Source organism: Sander vitreus, chromosome 21, assembly GCF_031162955.1.
Source record: "Sander vitreus isolate 19-12246 chromosome 21, sanVit1, whole genome shotgun sequence".
In the NCBI taxonomy this organism is placed as follows: Eukaryota; Metazoa; Chordata; class Actinopteri; order Perciformes; family Percidae; genus Sander; species Sander vitreus.
This window is the reverse complement of record NC_135875.1, coordinates 4,750,408-4,778,062: the sequence shown is the minus strand read 5'-3', so window position 1 is coordinate 4,778,062 and position 27,655 is coordinate 4,750,408. Positions and strand designations below refer to the sequence as shown.

The window sequence follows — 27,655 nt, the reverse complement described above, 5'->3', positions numbered from 1 at the left end:
GCAACCTGTCAACTGGGTCTGAACAAAGAACAGCTGGAGTAAAAACGGATCGATTTCAAAGCTCTCAACGTGCACATATTTAGTCTTTTTTTTTTTTTTTTACTAAATAACAACAAATCGCTATTTTGTTTTCAATAAGCTTCGGCGGGCTATGAGGCAAACAGGAGTCATTCTAGCAAAAACAAACAACCATAATTAATCAATCTTCTTGATAATTAGGCTACATGTATAAGAACCTTCTGGACACAAAGCGCATTATTCTGTTTTATTGTTAAATTATAAAGTGTTCAAATTAGTTCAATGATTGGCCTAAATAAATATGGTCAGCTTGAATTCACTACTATGTCTTCAGTTTTAATTCACGCCCTTGCAGGTCACATACTCAATATCAAATTATTATGATAAACAACAATCATAAAAACCCCTCAAGATAAATGCACAGACATATTCCCAACAGGGAGTTTGTGGCATTCAAGTTTTACAGCAGTTATTTTTTGTGATTGTTATTTTTCTGTAATTTCTTTCTTTAAATACTATCCTTTTAAAATGTATTAAAGCAATTAGCCTACAGTTCTTTTTTTCTTTTTCTTTTTCAAAGGGCAGTGTGTGTAATTTATGTCCAGTTACTGTGATGAGGGGATGGCTCTTTCATATCTGGAGCCTATCACGTCCTGCCTCTGCATCAGACACACCTACAAAATACTAAATGTATATATCATAGGTTTGAAAACTGAGCATGTGTTTGAGTCATTGGTAGCGACTCCACGCGTCAAAAAAGATAAGACAATCACCTGCTAAAAAAAGTTTATAGATAGTCTAATAAGACGGTGTGAGAGATGTTTTATTTGTCAAATTATAGGAGTTGATAGACCGAGACACAGAATTGTATAGTCTGTGGCATGTCAGTGCGCTGCGAGTGATAGGTGAGGATAACAGTCCACACTCTGCTGTTTGTGATTTCATTTTTATTTTTTTATTCTTGTACATGCTCTTATTGAACTGGGCGCAAGAGCGGAGCCTTATGACATTACGCACAGACCGGGAGCGGGGCTGCAAATGGGCGGCATAGATGGCAACCTCTCCCTCAGCATGTTGAATGGGACTGAAACGCAAACTTTCGGAAAGAACGCCGACATCAGCAGTCATCTCCACCGCGGCAGCAAGGATCTAGCCGAGTTTAAAATGGGGATTCAGGACACGAGGTTTTACTACCCAGACTCTGTTCAAAACGGACAGGACGCTCTGTCGCTGCCGTACCACTCGGACCAGGCGGTGGGAGGCTACGGAGCGCAGACCGGCAGGTTTTACGCACAGACCCTCAGCAGTTGTCCGTACGGCGGCGTGCGCTCGCCGCCAAGAAGTGGAGCCGGGCAGGGTTACATCCCGACGACAGGAGACGGGTTTCCTACAGGGGGTAAAGACTTGTACTCTCCTTCTCCGGAGAATTACCCGGCGAGCTTTCAGCACGGCTACCAGCGGCCGCCTCTCTACCCTTTACCTGGGCTACAGGTGTGCGGGAAGACTCAGGCTCTGCTCAATAACTACCCGCTATGGGCCAAGTTCCACAAGTTCCAAACCGAGATGATAATCACCAAACAGGGGCGGTAAGTCTGACAGACAACTCAAACCATTCTCATTTGTTTTTCCACACTAATAACAAGCTGATTATCCCTTTCTTCTGGTCAGATTTGGGGTTAAATAAAATATAAATGACGGACTGGTTGTTATTTTGGCTTTTACACTTTTTCTACTTAACTCACCACCAGTCGTATCTCAATGCCACTACACTGCAGTAACTTCCTACGATTTAACTTGAAATGCGTTTTTTATTTTCGTTCTGAGAACTAAATAACACTTGCTGTGCCTTGTGGTGATCATCGATTAGAGATTCAAAAGTTTAACTTTTAGCCCCACTTAACTTTGCAGACATCCCCAAAACGTCACTGGTCAGGTGACGGGGCTGCTGCCAGCTTTGGGATTGTATATTAGTTGATGAGAATGACCTCTGAACATGTTTACCGTAATATAAGGCGATTTTACGCGTTGCTGCTTTTGCGCAAAATTGGTCAGAGCTGAGTCATAATTAGAGGATGAATAGAAATGAATCTTGAAAATGCTTACAGTAATTTATTTGAAACCTATCTCAAGAATGGTGCTGTAGAATTTAATTAATAATTAATTAATTATTATAATTATTTAATTAATAATTAATTAATTATTATAATTATTTAATTAATTGGCCTAAAACATGTTTTACAAAAGTCCTTTCTCTCAGTAAACTCCAATGCTTCCGCACTCTCTTATTTTTTGTTGGTAAAAAGTTGACCAAATCAAACATTTGCTTTGGGCAATGTTCAGGAGCCAGAGAAATGATGAAGTGGATCTAACATCAGTTGCAGGTGTTGCTGGAAACGGTTTTGACACCTCTGCTTAACCTCTTAAGTCACTTTAACACAGCAGACATGGAACCCCCAAAAGAAGGCAAATCCTTTAAGTGTACCTATTTTTAATTGATAAAATGTCACTTTATTATTACTTCTTACTCCCTGGAGGCAGTACTTCGATACAATCCCCGTCCAAATCTTATTCCTAAATGTAGCCTATATTTAAGTTATTTCTCGTCAATTAATCTCGTATAGCCTACACACTCTCTATTTCCTGTGATTTTAATATTAGGCTAATAGGCTCGACAAAATCAAATCAGTGATACATCAAACAGTTGTAGGATACACACCTTGTCAGTCTGAAAGGGCTTTGAAGGCGATGTGATAAAAAAAAAAAAAAAATGTTTTGATAGTTAAACCTCAGCGCGATATCTCGAGTATGCGATGATACTGAAATTGAGATAATAAATAAAAAGCGGAGAGGGGAAGAGACGGCGCTGCCGGGCCCCTGTGATGGGTCACCGAGCATTAGGACGCAGTCATGTCGATGAGGATTAATTCACTAATGTGCGACACTTGTGTCTGACAGAAGGTTTCAGGCCATGGGTTTCTCATGAACAGAAAACAAGTGCGCTGTCACAAACGTCACGTAATAGGACACTGATATTTCCAATGCTGAAACCACACATGTTCTATTAAAATGTAAAGCTGTAATCTCTTCATTTAGCTAAATAAATGTCCCTTAAGTCACCATCGATCGCTGAAGGAGGTAACACAATGGGGATTGAGCCTTAACACTGACGAATGTATTGCAATATTAAAATATTTGCAGAAAAGACTCCAGGCCATAAAAACAGAATATGCTTCAGTCTGTTTCTATGCTCCAGACTGCTAAACTCTCAACACAATGCCATTGTTTTCACTCAAATACAAATTCTGAATCAATCAGGACTGAAATTAGCCACTTTTTATTTACAATTCCAAATAGCATCATATTTAAAACTTGTTGTTTTTATAAATTTTTAGTGTTTTTTTTTCTATTTTAAAAACCAGGAGGATTCACAGTTTTAGAACAAGAATTTCAATTTGCCAGCTGCAAGTTGCAGTCTTGCAAAGTCTTCCCCTTTGACCTGCTTGGTTTCTGCTGTCAGAGCTATTCTGAGTGCACTTACATTGCATTTTTTTTGCTTTAATAACTTGGAACAAAGAAATTGCAAGAAGCTTTGCATCAACTATATAACTTATATGGATTATTTATGAAATTGGCATTATTGCATAAAGCACCTTCATAACATGTAAGGGTGTGTTGATTTTGTGAGTGAGTTTTTGTGAAAGCAGAGAAAGTTTCAGGTAGTTTGAGTTGCAGATTTGTATTTTATTGTGTTTCTTCTTATTTTTCTTCAAGTGTGTGTATATGTGTGTCAGTTACCATTACCAGTCCTGGCAGTTTGCTCTCTAGAAACACATGTAATTAAAACACAATTTCATTTTAAAACAGCTTCACAGAGAGAGAGAGAGAGAGAGAGAGAGAGAGAGAGAGAGAGAGAGAGAGAGACACACACCCCTTCAGACTTTTCTGCACAAAAGTGTAAAAACCACCCGCAATAACAAAAGGATCGGTAAAATGGGCGCAGAGGTGTTATCCTTCCACATGTGACAAAAAGCTAATTTTCATGTTGTGCAAAAACCACAAACCTCATATTATGAAAATGTTCTCATTCGATGTTCTCTCCTTTCATCTTAACTCCCTTACTCACATGCAGAACTGCAAGTATCCAGCACAAGACTCTTTTAAAACAAGAACAAAAACTGCTACTGATTTTGGAGGAGTTGAGCAGAGGAACAGTACCGGGGAAAAAAATGAAAAGTTTCAATATCAGAGGCAAAATCCCTCTTAAATTTTCATCTTGGGTTCAGGCTTCTACAATAATTTTGCTGCGAATTTAGAAAGAAGTCTGAGGGTCTGCAATGTTAATCAAAACCCTGGTATCTATAGGAGACAAGGTGAAAGAAGCTCTAGAGAAAAGTATAGAGAAGGGTCAAACACCACTGAGCCTTCAGATGGCCACGCTGAGAAGGTGAGGCTACTTTGAAGTTCAGGAAGTAAGACTAGATTCTCTTTTTCTTCCAGCCTGCTAGACACTGGGTGCACAGCCAGACAGATCTCTCAGAAGTTTTGCTCATGTACACCTGGGGCTTTGAAATCTAGAGACATTTTTCATGGCCTATTGCAAAGGGGGGCTGAATTCATCTTCACTTCTCACAAGCTAAATAAAGCCATTTCACTTATGCACAAAGGCAAAGTTCATCGAGGCTGCACACAGTGGGGCCTCAAGGTTGATATAAACACGCTTTCTGTTGTCCAAGAGGATGAACAAAAGAAGAAAGAAAACAGCAGAAAAAGGCTTTTCAAATGCAAAATAATGGGATTTTCTAATATAGTGAAAAATGAAATGAAGTGACTAAAACTGAAAAGGGAAAGTAAAGCTTTTTTTCCCCCTCATTCATTTGATTGACCAATGTGGTGATCCTACACCTGGGGGGTGATATGAGTCAGGAGGACAAACTTTTTCCTACCATAGTTTCTAAGAAGCACATTCATTTAAAGGGGACTTTTTTCTGGAAATAGAATGGAATTGAATATTAAGGGATTTCATAAGCGTAAAGACACAATTTCATCGGAAATGTGCCTGGACTCGAATCAAAAACCTTTTGCTAGAAGATTTAAAGACAATAACTCACAAGTCCTGCTAACAAAGTTGGGCATGATCGTACAGTCTGTGTTCTAGGAAGGAGATAAGACTGACTAACTTCTCACCATTCGTTAACCTTTCAGGGAAATAATGCAGAGCTAAACTTCAGATTGAGAGGAATCATGCTCATGTGCTCTCTGTGCTCCACTGAGTCCAAACTGTGACATGTATCAGTGATGCCTGGTAGTGGGAGAAATAATCCTTTGATTTATTTTGCCCTCAAGAACAGTAGGTACTTATGAGTCGACGTTTCACAGAAAAGCAGAATTATCAGGCAGAATAATCAATCATAAGGGGAATTTTAAGTTTCTGCTCTTCTACAAGATATAGTATCACTTTTATCATAAAATGTGTATTAGTACATCATTTAAATAACTATCCTATCCTATCCTAAATTGACTGCAGCTGCTTGGTGAAGTCCTACAAAGGAAAACATCATCTACAGTTAGAATAGTCAAGTTTATTTCCAAAGTAGATATGTATTATATGTATTGTATTATGTATTTTGGAAAGTATCACTTCACCAAGGAAATTACAGTGGGCGTTTTCTCTGTTGTGCCTAGCTACAGACATCTCAACACAATGCAATGCAGTAATATTAAACAGAACAGATTTAAGAATTACACAGAACTGCAAGATGTCATGTAAACGGATATTTGGAAGTCTTGTGCATTAATGCTTTCTGCATGTCTGAAAGCAGAAGTGGGACCATTTCAAGGTTTTAACAGTATGACTTGTCACTTCCTGTTCAGCTGTTTGTGTGTACATGCAGCTTTTCGCAGAAACATCTACTGCCAATATTATTTTGATAGCTAAACGAGTTCCTCTTACCATATAAATAAACTCTAATAAGTGGTGAAGTCCACCGCTGTTTGAGCCACCGGCCAATCCTTGCTGGCCTCAATGTTGTTATGTTCCCCTGGTGTCTCTATATAAGGTTTCCAATGGCGTTAATACAAACACTGAGGCCGAGAGGACTGATCAATATACTGCTAATTTTTTCTGTGATTATTCAGATAATAAGCTTTGCATACGAGAAAATACCAAAACAATTTTATTTGTCACATGAAATCGTACGAGGTACAATTCCTGTGAAATGTAGTCCCATCAGCTCCTTAAACTTGTGCAGGATTCATCATAAAGCAGAAGGTGGCTGTCAGATCAGCAGACAGAAAAAGAGTCTGCAACCCAGTTGAATGGCATCGGCACTCCAGGATCTCGGTGAAAGGACTCCACAGCTCCGGACATCCCGCTGAAAACCAACGCAGGCATGGAGGCCACCCAGCTCACCGTCTGACACCTGCACACTGGCTAGCAGGATGCCCAGCAGAGAAGTCGCAGACGGTGTTCAAATCCTCCATGCTTGCCTCGGTGATGTAGAGATGGAGATGGACGCAGAGATGGTCTTGCTTGTCCACATAGTCGGGATCGTAGACATAGGTCGTAGCCGATAGCCATCTTCACCTTTTACTCTATTTACATTTGAAAACTTTGACCAGCCAGGCAAGAGCTTGAGCTCATGTTCTCCACCTTTTTCTCAGTGTTTACTCTGATGTTGAGGTCCCACAGCCCTATGTTCCCACAGCCCAAAGGTCCCACAGCCCTACGGTCCCACATTTGTAAGATTTTTCTTAAAATTAGGCCCTATGTTATGGTTAGGGTTACATTCCATCTGTAGTCCATTGCTACTGGATAATAGGTTGGGTGTAATTGGCAACCAAATTGGGAGAAAGGGGGATGAAATCTGATACAAATTCATGAAAAAGGAACTTTGGCAACATAGGGCCTAATTTTGAAAAAAAATCTTAGAAATGTGGGAACATAGGGCTGTCAGAACATAGGCATGTTCCCCTGATGTTTACATTTGAAAACTTGAGCCAGCTGGCTAGCTAGCCCAGGCTAGCAGAGTCGGCAGGAGACTGGCAAGTTGATTTCCCAATCCTGATGAGCGACTCATAGCCACATGCAATCACCATCCAACGTCAACCACATTGTAAATTTCAGCAAACATTTTGTAGAGCTGACAGAGAGGCGACTGGAGAGTTCTGTGCCTTCGAGCAATGAATTGATCCTACTAACAAGTATTGTCTGTCTATGAAAGTCTGATATATCATCTTCCTCTGTGCCATAGAGCCCCATTGTTGTTAAAAAAATAAATAAATCAATCAATGAGCCACACTGTTGCACTGGGTGACATGCTCCCTCATCACCATGAACACACACACTGTAGTTTATTTTGACTCAATCCCACGCACACTGTCCTGCTGCCACAAATACTCATTAGAGCACCAAATGTAGATTACTCCGCCGCTGAAAATAGTCCAACAATTTCCAACCATTTCCTTCTGTTTGAGTTACGTTTCATAAAATCTACACTGACCAGCTTTTTTAGGAATTTACTGAGACTTTAAAAATGAAACTATACATTTGTGACCTATTTGAAAATATTTGCATCGTCACTATAGGAACAAATGGCCTTGAGGTGTCATAGACAGTGAAAGCATTGAAAGACGGACCAAGTTTTGGTCTTTCCAGCATTACATACATACATACAAATCCTTGTTGTCGGTTATTGGCTGGAACACGGTTATGTTTGGTGGGGCAGGTTGGCGCAGTTTGTTTTTGTTGCCGTTTGTGGAGCCTGGGCTGTCTACAGAGACCGTGTTTTTTTACAGTGTGTTCAGGGGACAGGCAGCTCACGGATAGTGAGGAGATGTTTGCTGTATGTGACAAAAAATGTTGTAGCCTAAAAAATGCGTGACATCGCTTAGAGCACCTTTAAATTTCAACATGTCTGTCACTGAATTCCTCTGCAATAAGTCAATACAGAAGCAAGAGTGTCTGTGTTAAAGAGTGCTTGTGTCCGGCAGCAGCTGTAGACTGGCATGTTTTCGTCACAGATGATCAAGCGTACGCACGGTGACAAAAACTGGACCTGAACTCCTGTCCAGATGAATCAGCTGGTGCGCTCATGTAGAACAGTCCTCTCCCTGGTGAATATCCAGTTCCTCTTCTCCTCTCAAGCTTCTGCCGTGCATCCCCAGGACAAACCCTCCACCCCTCCTTCACTCCACCCTCTGCTCTTTCCTTTCTCTAACCTCTGTTTCCCCCCGCGGTTTCCCCTCCCCCTTCCTCCAACATCCACACAGAGTTATTTTGATTTTTTTAAATGTCACCACCAGCAGTACGGTCTCTGTATTACTGGCTGGTTCACCACACTCGCCTGTTTCTATGGTATTTTGTCTGAAAAAAGACTACAGTTATGAGTATTCATGTGCGTACATACCTGGATCAGGCTGAGGAAGTGCCAGCCAGTTGTCGTTACTGTCAAGTTTCCATTGAATCAGAGTGGCACACTGGCAGGTTGGTTAGGGAGTCTGTCTGGTAGCTGTGGAGCTACAGGTTTGATTCCCACTGGTGTTGAAGCAAGTCTATGTATGTAGTCTACTGCAAACAGACTGAGCTGTTTTCCTTGTGGTGGAAACTGGTGCAAAAATAAAATCCTGCGTGACAAACTCGTCAGAAAACAGCATAGCTACTGTATGCTTCATTACCATGCTGTCACCACATTGACAATAACGCACGCTAACGTGTTGTGTTTTTCAGCTTCTCTCTCTGAACACATGTACATAAAGCCAGAGTGCTACCCCCACATGCAAATACCCCTCTGTATTGTGTTTTCTATGGTTTCCCCCTTGCACAGTTCTGATTTCCTATAAAAGGCTAAGTATTAGTGAATCAGCAATATCAGTGGAGCCAAAAAACACATAACTACTAATGTACTTTCTAGATTACTCTCACAGTGTAGGTGGGTTGATCCATTCATATGCTCAATAGAGTTTCTGTTTTCACTTGTATTAAACTCTGCAATGGAAGAAGAGCCTTTTCACCTGTTCTTTGCGAGCCACTGAAGAGCTGCTGCCACGATTTGGTTTCACAGAGAACTATGAGCGATTGTTAAACTGGACTCGCAATGTAGCCAAAAAGACAACTGGGACCGTTCTAGGCAAGGTTTTGTCTTACGTACGCCTGTTTGTGCGTATGTAGTCCACAAGTATAAAGAGTCATAATTCGAAGGCCCAATCCAGAATAAATTCCTAAAAGTCGGACTTGTAGGGCTTTTTGAGTGTTCACAAGATAAATTCAAGAAACTTTTAAGAAATACATGCAAAGTTCAAGATTTAAGCATATTTTGACATTTGCGATCAAATTGTGTCATTGTAATAAACCAAAGATAAAGTATTTTACGATATCTTTGTGTTAATATATTAGTACATATGTGAGTAGTGTCAGGCTAGGTATTGTTCCAATTATTGTGCCAATATGATTATATCTAGTTTGAGTAGCTTACTGAAGCGATTAAAACATTTTTTTTACAGTTTCTATATAGTCATTTTAGTTAAGCAGCTGGTCACTGTGGTTTTTAGTAAACATTTCTCAAACAGCAGGAAGTAGTGCATTTGTTGGACTATTTTTTTTTTTTTTATATATCTCTATCTCACACAAACACACACACACACACACACACACACCCTCAACCCATGTTTCATCCTCCTCCCCTCTGCCTGCAGAAACAGACAACTTCTCTGCAAAGGACGGACAATATAAAAAGGACAATAAAGAATTAATCTGATTCATTGTGTAGGGGAATATATTTTTAAATTGGCTCTTTTTGCTGTATAAATACATCTACCTGTACGTAGACACACACAAAAATCAACAAAGGCACCTCTAGCCTGCTAAACAGTAACCTCCAACGCTTTGTCTCTTTATACACCTCACTGGTTTTTACACCACTAAATGACCAAACTGCTTCAGGGAGAACACACTGAATTTAAATGAGATAAACCTCCATCCAGACAAGATAACGTTTTTTCTACTTTGCCTAAACAGCACTGCCAACATGTCGGAGGCTTAACATGTAAGTTTAACCCTCGTTTGACCAAGAGAGCATCAAGATTAAATACTGTAGTCTCTAGACATTAGATCTCATCTATTTGTTCCACCCAAGAGGGCGTTTCTGAAAAGGAAGTTTTTCCCCCCCTCTCTATTTTGTGCCTTTGCACTCTTGCAATGACTAATTTAAGCCATACACTGTATGAAAAAGTAATCACATTCGTACTTCAAAACTCTTTCAATGCATTTGTGTTAAAACAACACACTTCTATTCAACTTGACTTTAAAAGCATGTATTTGTGCTGCAAACACTCCAAGCCGGACATAAACTTTTTTCATATTGAACTAATCAAATGGGGCAATTGACGGGGTGAGCTGCTGGGTGCCCTTCGCTCATTACAAATGCTCCATAGCCTTAGGTGCTTTTAGCCAGTGTAAAACAGCAGGGCCAAATGTCAACATATTGCCCTCATTTGGTGACACCAAATGCACACTGGGGACATCATATAGATCCAGAGTGCAGTGCAGGTTCATATGCAAACACAAAGCATAAATAAATCAGTCGTCATTCAGTGGTTCATTTAGACAGTTTTTATTTCAGTTCATTTTGGGAAGTGTGCTTATTCGCTTTCTTTCTGAAGGGTACTGGAAATGAGAAGATCAATACCACTAATTTCTGTCCGTTAAATATGAAGCTACAGCCAGGAGAAAGGCAGTGGCGTTTCCTGGGGAATATAAAATTAAGCCTCGACCCCCCCCTAACTGTGACACATATTTTCATACATTTTTCACCCCACCTTTATCCCCAAAGAGGGGATATTGTAGTCCATAAAACTTGTTTACACTTTTTGTACAGATTAAAAAGATGTGTTAATTAGTGAGCTTTATAAACGTACTGATAGGGAGATTTTCTAGCCATGCTAGCAGCATTAACTATTTGATTTTGTACAGCCATTTATGGTTCCAGAGGATAAATCCCACAGATTTTGGTAATCCTGTGACTTTTCCTATGGCGCCAACACACTTGTAGCCTTTGTGAAATATCTCAACAAATATACGATAGTCATGAAATTTGTAGTCTCCTTTGCCAGACCCTGCTCCAAAGCACGCTGGAGGAGAGTCTGGCTACTCCACATAGCATTCGGGGATGGGAAGAAAATGTGCTCTGGTTAATTGGCATTTCTTTAAACCAATCACAATTGTCTTGGGCAGTGCTAAGCACTGGAGAAAAGCTGCGATGCCGCTGCAAAATAGGCTCAGAAGGAACTTGTTTTGGTGGACCATGTGTACGTTTAAAAGTGATTTTATTCATGCAACAGAAAACTCAGATTGGACAGATAGTCTAACTAGCTGTCTGGATTTACCCTGCAGAGATCTGAGGAGCAGTTAACCATAGTCCTCATAAACTGACCGGAGTTTAAAATGCCAACACAAAGGAAGCCCAAGGCAACGGATATCCGGCCTAAATGAGTGAAATCCGGCGGATTTTCCGGCGGCAACGGAGCAATCCCGGAAGTGGAATGTCAAGGATAGACTACGAAATTTGGTACAGAAATTCATGAAGTCCCAAAGAATTAATCCCATTGATGTTGGTCTGACTATTCCTCTAGCGCCACCATCACACCAACTTTAACATGGTTTATGAACAAATACCTGCAGAACTGAGATGCATTTATGCCAACATGCTACATGGTGAACATGGTTAACTTGCTAAACATCAGCTTGTAGCATTAGGTGCTTTCCGACCGGATAGTACTTGTACTTTTTAGAGGAAAAGTACACTTCTAAGCAGTTCTAAGAACTACTCTCCCCCAAAATCTTTTTTTCTGTTTGCATTCCCACTGGCCAAGTGGCCATAGGGACTGGTAGGAGGGGTAAGGGAGTGACGCAAGCACAGCAACGGTCTTTATAGCATTGTCACTAGACCTTAGCGCCACATACAACAAATGATGCTAATACTTGTGCACTTTTCCTATATTAAATGCACGTCCAGTCTCGTAGTAATTCACGTAATGTTTTGCTCAACACAGACGGGGCTTTATTATACTCGGAACAGACCCCGCCTCTGCCTGCTGCGCTGTGTGTGTGTGTGTGTGTGTGTGTGTGTGTGTGTGTGTGTGTGTGTGTGTGTGTGTGTGTGTGTGTGTGTGTGTGTGACGGTCAGCGAGCCGCAGGACACGTTTGTGGAGTTTAACTCCGAAAAGAGTTAACCACAGGTTCCCGTTAATCTTATGATGGACATGTGATATTTAAACAAACGAACCGTCAATGGCGAAATAAAAGCCTCTTATTTTCGAGAGCGGTCTGAGAGACCTCCAGCTTACCGCGAGGTGTCTGAGCATGACTGGCCGAGCGACGAGCTAGAAGCTGGGGCAGGCGCTTGCTGGCTGTCGCCTCACTTCACAGAGCTTCTGAACTCCGAAAACTTTGAAGCAAATTGTCAATTCGGCATCAGTTTTCGCAAGACTGCCTATATTCGAAATCTAAATAGTTAATTTCTCACCTAAAAACGTTGTCAGAAGTGAATTTAATGAATAAGATGGTGAAAATTGTTAAAAATATCCCGTTGTTGCTCTGCCTGCAAGTTCCGAGTTGGCAGTGGGCGAGACTTATAAGTTCACCAATCAAGTACACCTAGGAAAAGGGAAAAGGGAAAAGACCCTGCTCTGAAGTAGGAGCTAAAAAGTACGCTACAGTGGCCAGAGGAACTTAAAAATCCCCAAATGTTCCTGTCGGAACACGACAAAATAAGTGTTCTAGGAACGTTTAGTTCTAAGAACTGCAAAAATCCCTCCGGTGGGAAACCCCTATTGTGATTGTGAGCATGTTAGTACAACCTCATAGAGTATGGCTGAAGACACTTTGTATTGTTTACCTTTGGACAAAGCCAGGCTACCTGCTTTCAGTCTTTATGCTAAGTTAACAGCTTCTAGCTGTAGCTTCATATTTACCGTGCAGACAAGGGAGTTATCAATCCTCTCAGCAAAATAAGTGCATTTCCAAAATGTCTATTGCTAGATGATGCAACTCAACTGTACCATAACATTCATGTGGTAATGCGTTTCTGTTGCTTTGCTCTGTATAATGTAACAGGGTTTATAATCCTGCAGCACTAAGTGCATCTCTATCAACACTACATGCTTAGTGTATACATGAATATGCCACAGTCACAAGTGTCTGTCGTGGTGTGGTTGTGTGTAGTCCATGTCTTATATTTGTGTGTGTCTGTCTGTCTGTCCCAGCCTCTCCCACCGGGGATGCCCTGACCTCCCGGTTACCTCGTCTCACTGAAGCCCTCTGTGTTCAAACTAAGTTCAACATATAAAGCTCCAGCAATCAGCAGCGACTTCTGGGGCATCTTTTATTAACAGCAGTATTAAATATTCACCTACACTCGTCAGACATCATCTTCCACTTCTCCATTACTACTACTCCTCCTGATTCTTCAGCTGGTGGCACAAAGGCAAACAGGAATGATGTCCCGCCTTACTTCCTTTCATTATTGTCCTTAAAGGGTAACCATTTTTTTTTTCCCCAACCTATTTCCCTATGTTTTTGTGTCTAAGTGACTGATGGGTACATTGATCTGTGACATTGGTCCAGTATTAAGCAAGATCGCTGCAGTCGGCAGCTAACAAACAAGCTACAATGTAAGTTAATAGGGCAATTGTCCAGCTTGTATTTACCTTCACAGAAGTGCTCGTTTTGCCATTGACAGGCTCAAATTAACAGTCTAAGTGTCTGACAACATAATAAAATTTATATAGCGCTTTTCAAGGACTCAAAGTCACTTTACAGGGCAAGGTAGAAAACAAAAAAAAACGAAACAAGATTCAGGCACAGATGAAAAGAGAGGGGGCGTGGGGCTACGGATAGGCAGAGGTAAAGAGATGGGTCTTGAGGCGGGACTGGAAGATGTTGAGGGACTCAGAGGTGCGGATCTCTTGGGTGAGGGAGTTCCAGAGCCTGGAAGCTGCCCTGAAGAAGGCTCTGTCCCCAAAACTGCGGAGGTTGGACTTGTTGATGGAGAGGAGACCGGCTGAGGTGGATCTGAGGGACCGTGAGGGTTGGTAGGGGGAGAGGAGGTCAGTGAGGTATGAGGGGGCCAGATGGTGGAGGGCTTTGTAGGTGAGGACCAGGATTTTGTAGGTGATCCGGTGGGAGATGGGAAGCCAGTGGAGTTGTTTTAGGACTGGAGTGATGCCAGGATTTGGTGCGGGTGATGAGTCGGGCGGCTGCGTTCTGGACCAGTTGGAGTCATTTGATGTGGGTAGAGCTGATGCCAAGGAGAAGTGAGTTGCAGTAGTCCAGTTGGGAGGAGATGAAGGTGTGAATGAGTCTTTCAGCAACGGGGGGTGTGAGAGAGGGTCTGATTTTGGCGATGTTGGAGGTTTTAATGATATGACGGATGTGGGGCTCAAGGGAGAGAGTGGAATCAAAGATCATGCCAAGGTTGCGGGCCTGGGGAGACAATGGTGCCGTTGATGGTGAGAGTGGGGTTATTGATTTTGCTGATTGTGGATTTGGAGCCTATGAGGAGGAATTCTGTTTTATCGCTGTTGAGTTTGAGGAAGTTGTGTTGCATCCAGGTTTTAATAGCTGACAGACAGGAGTTGATGTGGGAAAGGGGAGGATTGTGGGGGGGGGGGGAATTTGGTGCCGAGGTAGCTCTGGGTGCCATCGGCGTAACAGTGGAAGTCCCGGTTGAAGTGGCGGAGTATCTGACCAAGAGGGAGGATGTAGATGATGAAGAGGAGGGGGCAGAGTACATATTATGGAAAGGATTTCTATGGAGGTCAACCTTTCTGTTAAGAGTAAGATTTTTTTTAAGCATAAAAACAGCCGCGAAATTGCGTTGGCTAAACCCACCAGACCATGTAAATAACAGTAATTTTAGCATGGTAAAATACACTTCAAAAGACAGAAACAAAATTAAACTATGAAAAGCTGTTTTGGGTCATCTTTCCACTTTTTCCCCCCCAACCATCACAACTCTAGTTTTGGTTTAAATAAACACAGTTTACAGATTTACATGTGAAAATATGTTGGCTCTATACACGCTAAAATTATTATTATTATTATTTTTTTTTTAAATGGAGTCTGGTGGGTTTAGCGCTAGCGACTTCAGAGCTGTTTCTGGTTAAACAGAAACGTCTCAGAGGTTTTAAAGGTCTCTCTGAAGGGATCTATTCCATAATGTTGTCAGACACTTAGAATATTAATCTGAGCCTGTCAGCGGCAAAACAAGCACGCTTGTGAAGATAAATACAAGCTGGACAATTGCCCTATTAACTTACATTGTAGCTTGTTTTGCCGCTGCCCACTGCAGCGATCAGTGGCGGTTTTTGGCACGGGCGAACCGGGCAGTCGCCCGGAGCGGCATTTTTTCATGTCACATGGTGGGCGGCACAAGAATTTAAAAAAAATTAAAAATAATAATAATAATAATAATAATAATAATAATAATAATAATAATAATAATAATAATAATCTGCGCTGCGAAGCGGTTCTCTGTTATCCACCATTTCACTATGTGGGGAATTGGCAAATCGTCTCCCTCCTTGCAGCTGCAGGCGCCCTGCTTGCACCCCCTACTTTCACAATGAAATGGACTAGTCCGTAACGGTGCGGGGCCCGGCGCGAAAGATAAACACAGTGACAGGAGAACTCGGAAATACACAGAGACGAAGCAAGACGAGTCTAAACCTCTTTTAAGTCAATGGTCTAAACGCGAAAATGAAACAAAGTTACCCAAGTGGCTCAAATAAGAGAAAAGCGAAAAGACATGTTTTCGGCAGTAGCAGGACCTTCATCAGCTCCCGTGGCTGATGATAGTGGGGGTGGTGGTGTCGGCAGCAGTGGCATGCACAGTGAGGAGGAGAGAGACAGATGAGGGAGTGAGGGTAGAACCTGCGTAAGAAGAACTCCCCTTAAAACACTTTGCCCCTTGATAAAACTGAGTGGTGGACAAAACACTACAACAATAAAAGACGTAGGCATTCTTTACTGTATGATTGCATTAGTAGCCTATATAAACGTTGCACATCATGCAAACTTTAACGGGAATTGTAGCTTTTCCATCTGCTTAGGCAGACAAAAACTCACGATAGACTTCTTCAAATTAAAGCACAGGACCTCTTGAAATGATAGATAGATAGATAGATAGATAGATAGATAGATATATTATACACACACACACACACACCTTTATACGCCAGTAAAACTACTGCACAATCTCACTACATGTACATTGTGAATGAATTGTACATCACCATAAATGCACAAATACTTTGAGCATCAAATTCCGAAAAGAAATATTGTCCGTTGCCTGTTCGTCAGCTATTCACATTTTTAGTAAATTTATTTTTTACATTTCCACCAGCTGTATTGCATTTAACAACTGTCAACTTTAACATTTGAGGCAACACAAAAAAAAACACAACACACTGAAATGTCGAGGCCTGCTAATTTTAGCCATAAGATGATGAAATTCCCCAACAAAAAAAAAAATACAGATACATGCAGACAAAATATTCGAAAGATGATTAATTATGTTTATCCCTGTGTTTATCCAGGAGGATGTTCCCCTTCCTGAGCTTCAACATCAGCGTTCTGGATCCGTCTGCTCACTATAACGTCTATGTGGACGTAATTCTGGCGGATCAGCACCACTGGAGGTACCAGGGCGGAAAGTGGGTCCAGTGTGGGAAAGCAGAGGGCAACATGCCAGGTACATTTTAAAATCAGAAAACAGATAATAAATCAATGTAATGGATTCACTCTCTCTCTATTGCTGCTGTATTTATTGTATTACTGTTTTAGCTCTACCTTTACCAGCTGCAACTCTGAAGTGATAAAAACATAATTATAATCCAATATTGTTGTATTCCAATGTTCTAAAATGGGCCAGTCTGCATAGAGTACTTGTACTTAAGCAAAATGTTTAATGCACAACTTGTAAAGAGTATTTCTTTACTGTGCTATTGCTATATTTACTTTAGTAAAATAGCAAAGTACTTTTCTCCTACTCACTAGCAGCATGTCTTTTTCGTCTCTTCCATTTGGTATCCCTTGATTTTATTTTTTTTTAATAATTATTTCCATCAATAAGTTATACATATACCAGCATACTGTGTAAATTCATACTCCAATCAGGTATCTCTTGATTTGAAGGGATGATTAGATGAGCATGTAGTTTGCGGTTTACTAAATAAAAAAAAAAATGTGAAGGTTTTTCTGTCACCTGTTCCTGCTCTTTGGAGCTGCTAACATCTTTTACAGAATACTTCTCCCAAACACAATAACCTTCTTAAATCAGAGACTTACCCTTAGCCATACATTTTTCACATTTCTTTCTGGGGCTTTCAAAAGAAAATTCTGACTAAGTATATGACGAACTCCAGCTGATGAGCACAAACCGTGGTCAATGAATGAGTCGGAGACTTCAGCTCAGTGCGTGCAACAGGGGTGATCTTGAGGAAGTGGTTTATTTTAGCAATATGGTAGCAAATCTACATGCATACAGTACAGAAAAACCAAGACGTGCATCATGATGCACAAGTAGTCTGAGAGGTTTCTGTGGACAATTTTTTTCCGCTGTTGAAGTCAGCAGGGAGTGAGTAAGAAATACAGAAATTATACATTTTTGGTTGAAGTATTCCTTTAAAGCTAGATCGCGGCAACTCTGTTTAATGATGGAGCCTAAAGTGCTCATATGCTTTTTCTTTTTCCTTTATTGTGTTATATATCTTTTTGTGCAGGTTATAGGTTTACAAAGTGAAAAAGCCCAAAGTCCACCCCAAAGGGACTTACCATCTCCAACAGAAAACACTGTTCACCAACTGCTCCAAACAGCTCTACTGTAGTCCAGCCTTTACTTCAGAGACAAACATGGTCACTTTGGAACACACGTCATAATGCTCGCCTAGCTGCTAGCGTGGCGCGCCCTCATACTGCTTCTGACTGGCTAGTAGTCCTTACCTAGGTACTGTCAGGGCACGCCCTCATACTCTGCTTCTGACTGGCTAGTAGTCCTTACCTAGGTACTGTCAGAGCACGCCCTCATACTCTGCTTCTGACTGGCTAGTAGTCCTTACCTAGGTACTGTCAGGGCACGCCCTCATACTCTGCTTCTGACTGGCTAGTAGTCCTTACCTAGGTACTGTCAGGGCACGCCCTCATACTCTGCTTCTGACTGGCTAGTAGTCCTTACCTAGGTACTGTCAGGGCACGCCCTCATACTCTGCTTCTGACTGGCTAGTAGTCCTTACCTAAGTACTGTCAGGGCACTCCCTCATACTCTGCTTCTGACTGGCTAGTAGTCCTTACCTAAGTACTGTCAGGGCACTCCCTCATACTCTGCTTCTGACTGGCTAGTAGTCCTTACCTAGGTACTGCACATGTGCGACTCCCAACAAAGATGGAGAGGTCTGAGAGGTCTCACTCTGTAGCTAAAACAGAGAGCTCAACACACAGGGTGAAAAGAGGAGCTGCAGCAATGTGCAGTACAACAAAAATATGGTGTTTTTTGATAATTAAACCGTGTAAACCTATTCTGATATAACCTCTAAATACATTTATGAACCTGAAAATGAGCATAATATGATCAATTTTAAGAACTTATTGATGTCCAAGAGAAACATCTCCGTGAAAATTACAAGTGCATTTTATTTCAGTTTATAGTAGATTATATTAGCTTTATCAAAACTATATTTATAGCGACACGCCTCAATTCACAGGATATTGATTGTTCTTTTCGGTTACTCACATTTCATTTTTTATTTCAGTCTTTGAAATAAAATCTAATACATTTTCACATTTTTTAGTTTTCCTTGATCCATTTCTCAGCTGTAAATTCATAAAACAATTCCAAGACAGCAAATATATTGAGTGACAAAAATAAGGAAGGGGGGGGGTATTTACTGTATGCATGTAGGTCACACAATTAGCGAATTTCGGCAACAATGGAGATTTTTAAGATTAAGACTTATTTATGAGGATAATGCACATGAATCAACATTTCTTCGGAGGAGGAAGACAACTACACAAGCAGGTAGGATAAAAGATGACTTACTCAACTTGATGGTCAGGAACAGGCTGTCATGGCTAGCAACAGGATGGCAGTGTGAACAGGCAAACAAATCCAACAAAGGCACGACAGGTGAGCAGGACAGGAACAGGCAACAAAAAGCAAGAACAGATCGGGGCCGGGTATAGAAGGTTGGAGATTGAAGGCATAAGCCTCATTGGAAAGGGAAAACATAAATTAAAACCATTGGGAATGATTGGGAAATGGGCCGGTTATATACTGCAGGACTGATGAGGGAACGTGGAAACAGGTGAGCAGGTGAATGAGGGACAGGTGGGAAGGTCTGAGAGCATCTGGTAGATGGATGCAGAATGGTAATGCAGGGAGGGACAGAGAGGCAGACTGTGTGACAGTAGGTAATGGATAGGAAGGTGGGCAGAGAAGTGTATATTATTAGACAATGTTGGGCATTGAATGAGAGTGTAGTATGTATTAAAAAACTTTATTCAGTAGGCGATTTGAGGCTGGATGCCATTGATCTTTTATCTGACTGAAGTTAGTGTAAGTTAGAATCTACGGCCCCGACCACGGCTCTGAAATATCTGTAGTCTAATGCCGCCTTCACATTGGCACAGTAGATACTGCTGCGAAATGACCGGAAGTCATTCATTTCCTATGGAGATGGCGTCCGAATGGGTCCGAACCAATGCAAACGAATGCGGTGGGAAAACAAATCGGACGGTTCCTATCCGACAATCCGACCGGAAGTTAGTGTTGCTATGGTACTGATAAACAAATCTGAATTCTTAACTTTTAATAAAATAAATGATTTCATAACGATATGTTGTCATGTAATTTTTTAATTTTCATGATTTCAACGTTATTAGGGCAGTTAATACAATTAAAATGTATAATTATATATTATTATATACTGTATAATATATATTACAGCGGCCGTTTCCCTCCAAAAAAAATCTTGGACACTGACAGTAAGAGTCATTCTAGTCTCTTCATTTTTTTTCTCCTCGCTTCTGACACTTTCAACAGTGTAGTACGACGTCCACTGGGGGCGCATTGCGTATTACGGAGCTGATTTCAAGTGCCAGTATGAAGGCGGCGTAACTGTGCATTGATAAATCCATGGTGCTGTCCGTGGTGCTGAAGTCTCCTATTTCTTAAACTAAATAAACTATTTATAAAAATATTGGTTTATCTGAAAAATACAGGACTACATTGGGATCGTTGGAAATGTCATAAAGGAACACATCTTTCTAATCATTGCATAACTGGACATAAAAATGTGGGTATGATTGATTTTTCTTCAGAACATTTCTGGACTGGTTGGCATCATCTGCAATGTCCATACGTATCTTGTTATTGTGTGTTTTTTATTTTAACTCCCTTTAAGTTTTTTTAAATGGATCACTCACCCCCCTTCATGCTTCTCCCCAAATACAGTGTATTATGATATTGATATTGTGATATATCAGTGTTAGTTTCAGCCACACATTCCTCATTTATTTGTAAGAAGTTGTTTGAGTACATGGACAGAAATATTTGATATACATTAGATATTATTTCCAGTTTGCAGTTCTGTAAAGAACATGGAATTGTTTTGTTTTTTTACATCTCCATGTTTCGTTCTCCCCGTTTTCTTCTTCCATTCTGTCATTATTTCTTTCTGTTAACACCTCAGAGAAAGAAAAACACAATAGCAAGTCAACCAAGACGTATTTTGTGTGTGATTGATGATAGACTAACCACAATTATAAAAATGAGAGAAAGTGCAAGGTATTGTCACACATGTGCCAGGTGTTGTGGAAAGGTGACTGCTGTGCCACAGTTGTGGAAACTGTGGTGAAACAACTTTACTCAATTAGATTTAATAGTGCCATTAATGTGGTCTGCTCATAGGTTAGCAGGTCATTGTGGTAACACTGAAAAATCATGGCCCTGAGATTGTATCCTGTAATAAGAAGGCATCAAATATAGAAAGGATGAAAACAATATCGTCCCTGTTGGCAAATTTAATTTTAGATCAAATATGATGAAAAAGTGTTTTTTCCAGTAGCTTCTCACCCTCCCACTTATTAAACTCAATCAACCACATAAAAGTGATTTATTGTTTTAAACAAATATTGGCAGCCAGTAACATCTACAATATCTACAGCTGTTGATATTGCATGTTGGATTATTTGTAGTGCACTACAAAAAATGCAACATGCAATATCAACAGCTGTTACGTATGTACGTATGTTACGGCTTGCACTGTGAAGCAATTCAAAGACTACCTTATCTATCTTTTTCTTGTAAACAAATTACAAATGAGTAGAAATATTCATTTGATAAATGTGTGTTAACGTGGGGGGTTACATTTAAATTGCATTGTATGTGCAATCTATGAATATCTATATAAACATGCAGGTTTGCAGATGTGGCTGATGTTAGATTCATGCATGTTCAAGTGACTGAAAGTGTAAAGAATGTTTGTTTTAGTAGTTTTCCTGGCCAGAAATACTTTTAAAATGTTATAAAGTTCTTCATGGTATGCTTTTGCTCTTACAGGGAACCGGATGTACATGCACCCTGACTCTCCCAACACAGGCGCCCACTGGATGAGACAAGAAGTGTCTTTCAGCAAACTCAAACTCACCAACAACAAGGGCAGCACCAATAATGTGGCACAGGTACCACTTCCTGTTCTCTGCCTTCTACCCTTTGTATTTCCTCTAATAATTCTGTATACAAGAATCATATCAAGAGCTTCTTAAACCACTTCTTTGTAGGCCTATTCATCTTTTAAAATGTACACAAATAGGTTTTACATACAATGTTCATTTTCTGTATCATGTTTCTGACAAATGTCAAATTGAAAAAACACATTATTGGGTGTAACAGTGGCAAAGTGCTCTAAAATACATATAAAGTATCTCTGGTTTGAAACCAGCCAAGTGCTTTCTCTCTGCCTTCACATTTCCTGTCTGATTATCTTCAATGTTTTGATCAAATAACGGCAAAATAAAATGTGAAACATACCGAATATTAGATTGTCCTGGCCTCTCTCTCCTCTCCAGATGATCGTGCTCCAGTCGCTCCACAGGTACCAGCCTCGTCTGCACATCGTGGAGGTTAAAGAGGACGGCTCCGAGGATGCCTTCCTATCATCCAAAGCTCAGACCTTCATCTTCCCGGAGACTCAGTTCATCGCTGTCACCGCTTATCAGAACGCCGACGTAAGTCACATCAATCACAGGACGGCAGTTTTGTGTGTACTGATTCTTTGTAAATTATGGTCAACCTCAGCTCAGTTTATTTTTTTTATTTTCAATCAATTCTTACTTGAAAAAATCCTGAGAAGAAATTATAAGTTATGTTGTGAAGTCTCACTTCTCTGCCTTTATTTTTGTTATATTTTGGACTAACGAGTAGGGCTCTGTTACTTTATTCTATTTAATGTACACACTTATTTACTGTAAGAACTGCTGATTGCATAACACGATAACAACATATCTCATCCTCCATCTTTATGAGGTCTAGAGTTCAATGATTCATGTCAGAGCCATGCTTCAGATAGAAGCTTTGGTTTATGCATCAAAACTGCACACACAATAATTAACATTGCTACAATCTAACATGGGTTACTATACAGTGACTAAGTTCAACTAAGAGTCACCTCAGCTGACCTGAGGACTGTCGCTCACTCCTCCCCAGTATGTGCTGTATATAGTATATCTGTAACAGCTGTTCAAATACATTGTGTAAGAGTTACTGTAATCCAAAGCAACATACACTCGCCGTGTTGGTATGATGTTCATTCTATCACTATATGTGTACCCACTCTCTGGTTCTAAAGATTAACTTTTCACACACAAGAAAAGAAATTACATGCAATCCTCATTAATTATTAGTCAGTGACCTCTTCTCTTTTTGCTCTCTTGTTTCTCTTACGTGGTGGCTCACTCCTTCTCTTTTTCCTCTGCCTACATTCTCTCATTGCCCTCCTCCTATTCCTCACACAGATCACTCAGCTGAAAATAGACCATAACCCCTTCGCTAAAGGTTTCCGCGACAATTACGACACGTAAGTAAATTATTTTTAATAAGCTGTATTTGTAAAATAAATGCATTTGCTCACTGTGAATAGTGAGACTGGATTACTGCTGGTACTAAACAGGTGTTTAATAAGGATTAGATGCAATTACTACGCTGCTCGAGCATGTTGCAATGAAAGGGTGTGAGGGGCTGTGAGATGTTTGATAGATAGTTTGAGGTTTGTGCAGGAAATAACACCTTCTTTTTTGTCTCTCTTCTCACACTCTCTTCTCTGCCCCTCCTCCTCCTCCCTGCTGCCTAGGCTGTACGCTCCTCCTGACTCTGATCGCCTCACCCCCTCCCCTCCAGAGAGCCAGCAGCTGCTGCCAGGGAGCTGCTACCCCCAGGGCTACCTCTCTGAGCAGTACATGAGCCCCCTGCCTCAGAGCCGCTTCTATGGTATGGGCCAGCAGCACAAAGACCCGTCCGTCAGCCCTGGTCCTCACAGCCGCTGGTACCTTCCGCCTCAGCAGGGTGTGGCCTCCAATCGGCTTGACTTCACTTCCTCCTATGAGGGGGACTTCTCCGGAAACGGTTTCTACAAGCCCTTCCCCTTGCAGACATCCGCTCACCATGCCCTCAGCTACTACCCAGACCATCCTTTTGCATCTACTAGCGTGTCCGTATCAGGAGCCACCTCAGCGGGCTGGACCACCAGCCGGCCCACCCCTCAGTACCTCAGCCACCCGAGTAAGCCTGGCCCCAGTCTGGGCTGGTTTAGACCCATGTCCTCGTCTTCTTCCTCCTCATCTTCTTCTATGTCACCTGGCAACCCCAGGCTGCACCCGCCCTCGCTCCTAGAGCCTCTGAAGCCACCCCTGCTGCACGACAAGCCCAAAGACACTGTGGAGGTGGTGGTAGAGGACCCCTGGCTTGAACCTCCCTCTGTGAAATCAGTGGCCTCGGCTGACTCGGGCCTGTTTGAGGGCGGCATGGGGGACAACAAGAAGAGGAGGGTGTCGCCGTACACGTCCAGCACTGAAAACTCCCCGCCTCCGCGCAGTGGAGAGGTCTGCGAGAAGGACAGCAACAGCGATGCAGACTACTATGGCTATTACACCCACTGAAGGCCTCACACAGTCGCCACAGTCTCTCTCCCAGCGTCTTCCCACACCGCCCTCATGAACACGCATTGGTCTGTCCAGTCAGGTCATGATAAAGGGCTGGAACAGTCTCTGTTTTTTGAAGCAGACAAATACTAGAACAACATCACAGAACGTGCAGCCTCGTCTGCTGTCATGTCACAGTGTGGCCAGCCTCTCTATAAAGTCCCCTCTCAAAGTGTCAAATGATTACAGGAGCAACTTCCAATGTTACTGTCAAAGTTAGTGTTGAACAGAAGTGGATGTGACTGGAGAACCGGTCTGCAGTCACATAAACACCATACGGACAAACAGACCTGTGACTTAAGCCTTTGAAACATTTGGAGATTTGGGGGGGAAAAAATGATCTGCATATCTGTTTGCTGACAGACGCCTGCAGGGATTGTCTGTTCTTCCTGCATCAAACACTCTCTCTGTCTCTTTTGATCTGTCTTGTCTCTGTCTGTCTCTTCCGTTTCACCCTCAACCTTTCACACATAGGGCCTACTTAAAAAATGCTCACGGTCATTTCCCCCCTGATGATTCTAGGCAGAAATTACCTTTCACACACAGTCTCTCTCTTCAAATCCGGCTCCATTTGTGTGGTGCAGCGCCGACCAGTGGCGACAGAGGAGTGTTGCAGACTGCAGAGTGTCTGAGTGAACTGATATCAGGAGGTTAGGAGGGCTTAGCGAGCACATGTTCTGAAGCACGGCCGCTAATTGAACTCTGTGTGTGTGTGTGTGTGTGTGTGTGTGTGTGTGTGTGTGTGTGTGTGTGTGTGTGTGTGTGTGTGTGTGCGTTTGCATGTTAAGTAAATCAGCAACCACAGCAGCAGAAATAACTAACACGTCCTGACAAAAGGACAACAATAATCCAACAACAATCCAACATATCTCACAGGTGTAAAGAAGAGCTTTTATCTGTGAAGTTCCTATGACTTTTAAAATCTGGGGTTACAATTTACATTTCATAATCAAATGCTGCCCTTCTTGGTATTTACAGGGTAACACAGAGTCGTAATTTATGTCTGTTTGAACTGTAATGTGATTAGATCCATGTCCTAGCACAGAGACAGTTAACATGGAAATGCTGGATATGATAAAATCTCACCTGAAGGCCAACTGCTTGGTTTCATAGAGTGAAAAAAGGCCTCATTACAACAAAGGCCTAGCCCCCTGCTGCAATCAGTGGATGTGAAAATGGTCCTGTCACTACACAGTACACACATAAAGCCCACGATCAATACCAGCATCGATGACGAGGTAACTGGAAAACAGTATTAGAAGAGAGAATTGTGACCATTTAAAACACGAACTGCACCCACTGTGCATGAACAAAACCACATTATTCATATTAAACTACATTACATTTCCCATTGTGACTCTGATCTATACATCTTAATCTTTTTTGATGTGGTGCTGCAGGTTTTCCCAATCACTTCCCATACAGTAGGAGCAGAGCAACAGAGCTGCAGACGAGTAAAAAGTGGGTCAATCAGAACGGCTACACGCACCTGTAGGTTAACAGACGAGGTACTGTCACCCTCAGGCCCACGATAAACAGGAAGCACAAAGTGACCAGACAGACACTCTGAATTTCCCCCCTAGTCTTCGGTCCTATCATGCCGTGACACTGGCTGACAAGATTCCTGGCTCCCGGCCTGGTGACAGAAATGAAGAGTGAGGCCGCAGTCGGCGCTGATAAAGAAATCTGCTCCTCATTCCTCACCAGGTGTGCTAATGGCCTCAGACAACACTGGAGGCGAGAGACAGCCACTCGCTTGGTGCAGTGCAGGGTTACTTTAGTCTTTTCTGAGGGAGAGATGAAATTAAAAACAAATATGCACTCTTGAAATGCCTAAAATGTGGAACCAGCAGTCGGTAGCGTACCGTCTTTGTACAAATGTGTACACTTCAGCTTTTGTACCCATTAAACAAACAAGATACGAAGTGTAAATATGTGAACTTATAGGTGCGTTGGACAGAGCCAGGCTAGCTGTTTCCCTTTATTTTCAGTCTTTAAGTGTTTCAGTCTTTTAAAAAAAAATGTTTAAGAATGCCACCACCAAACATTTCATGCGTAAATAAAGAGAAATACCACAGCCCTGAGACACTGAGGTCAGGTCACCTGGATTAATTCAGAGAATTGAAGGGTTATGGACCTGGGGGAGTTAGTTTGTAAAGTACTGAAAGAAACTTACATATGGTGTGTATTTTACAGGCTGGTTTCACTATTTTCAGACTCATATATTTAAATGTTAGGCCATCATAAATTAAACTAATGAAGGAGTTCCCCTCCTGGCAGCATGGAGAGGACTTTAATGTTGGGAAATGAAATCTATAGAAACAGTTAACTGAATCGATAAAATATGAAAAAATCCAAGTAATTATACAATTTTACAGGTTTTGTAAGGGTTGGACTCCTATACATTGTTTAAACCCTGGCTTAGACCTGTTTTCCTTATTAAGGTTTCACATGTCGACATAAAATTCAAATTCAAGCTCTTTTCTGAACTGTGCTGGTTTTATATAATCGTCGTTTAAAGACTGGGACTGCAGTATTTGGCAAAATTATCTTAACAATGATGCAAAAAGGACAAACTGACGGTTCAGTCCTCTACCTGAACATTTAAATAACAAATTATTGAAATGGTAGCAAAGTGTTAATTGTATGCAGAAAAAAGAATGGATATATTGTTTGTAACTTTTCCAAAAGATATGCTAATAAATGTTTCTGTCGACATCTGTCAGAGGAAAAGGTGATGATGTACCTTGATGAAGGTGAATGAAGGTGAGCGATGGACAATTCTTGTTTCAAGTGCAATTAATAGAAAGCAAATTACTGATGGCATTTCAAAAACAATGAGAGTAAAGTTTAAGTTATCACTGGCTTATTTATTTAAATGTGCTGTTGGTTTGTTTCGTGTTTCACCTACATCAAATCGCAGAAATGCTTTCAGACGCCTCAGGAATGACCCCTGCTGGATATCTCAGCTATTACAATCACCTTCAGCCAATCCCTGATGTTAAACCTCTATTACCTCCATTTCCCATGAGTCTGTGTTTCCCTTGAGCACACATTTCCCTCAGTAAGAGAATAAAAGACTGTGTGGGAACTGTATTTCCAGAGATTTTACTGTATAATATTGCTATAGAGGAGTGAAGGAGGGAGACCAGATGAGGTCAAACATGTTATTTTTGTGTGTGTGATCCATGTGCACTGTTTGTCGAGGGAGCGTTAAACCTCCTTTGACTCCTTCAATAGGAGCTTATAAATTGCAAAAATAAGAGATGAAGATTTTCTGAATGGGGAAAACTGTTATTTATTAAAAGGTGGCATAATTGTGTATTGTATTGTTTTTTTATTCATGACATTAAAGCTTACACATGACAAGTCTCGTCTGTTTTGATGAGTTTC

At 41.3% G+C, this 27,655-nt stretch overlaps 1 protein-coding gene across 1 annotated transcript; it reads left to right on the top strand.

The window, feature by feature from the left end:
- The first annotated feature begins 733 nt into the window (after positions 1–733).
- tbx21 (T-box transcription factor 21) lies at positions 734–27,636 on the top strand. Its single transcript, XM_078278621.1, has 6 exons — positions 734–1,604; positions 16,609–16,763; positions 21,627–21,748; positions 22,136–22,294; positions 23,081–23,142; positions 23,416–27,636. The coding sequence occupies exons 1-6, from the start codon at positions 1,057–1,059 to the stop codon at positions 24,218–24,220; spliced, it is 1,851 nt and encodes a 616-aa protein (XP_078134747.1). The 5' UTR covers positions 734–1,056; the 3' UTR covers positions 24,221–27,636.
- Positions 27,637–27,655: the final 19 nt, after the last annotated feature.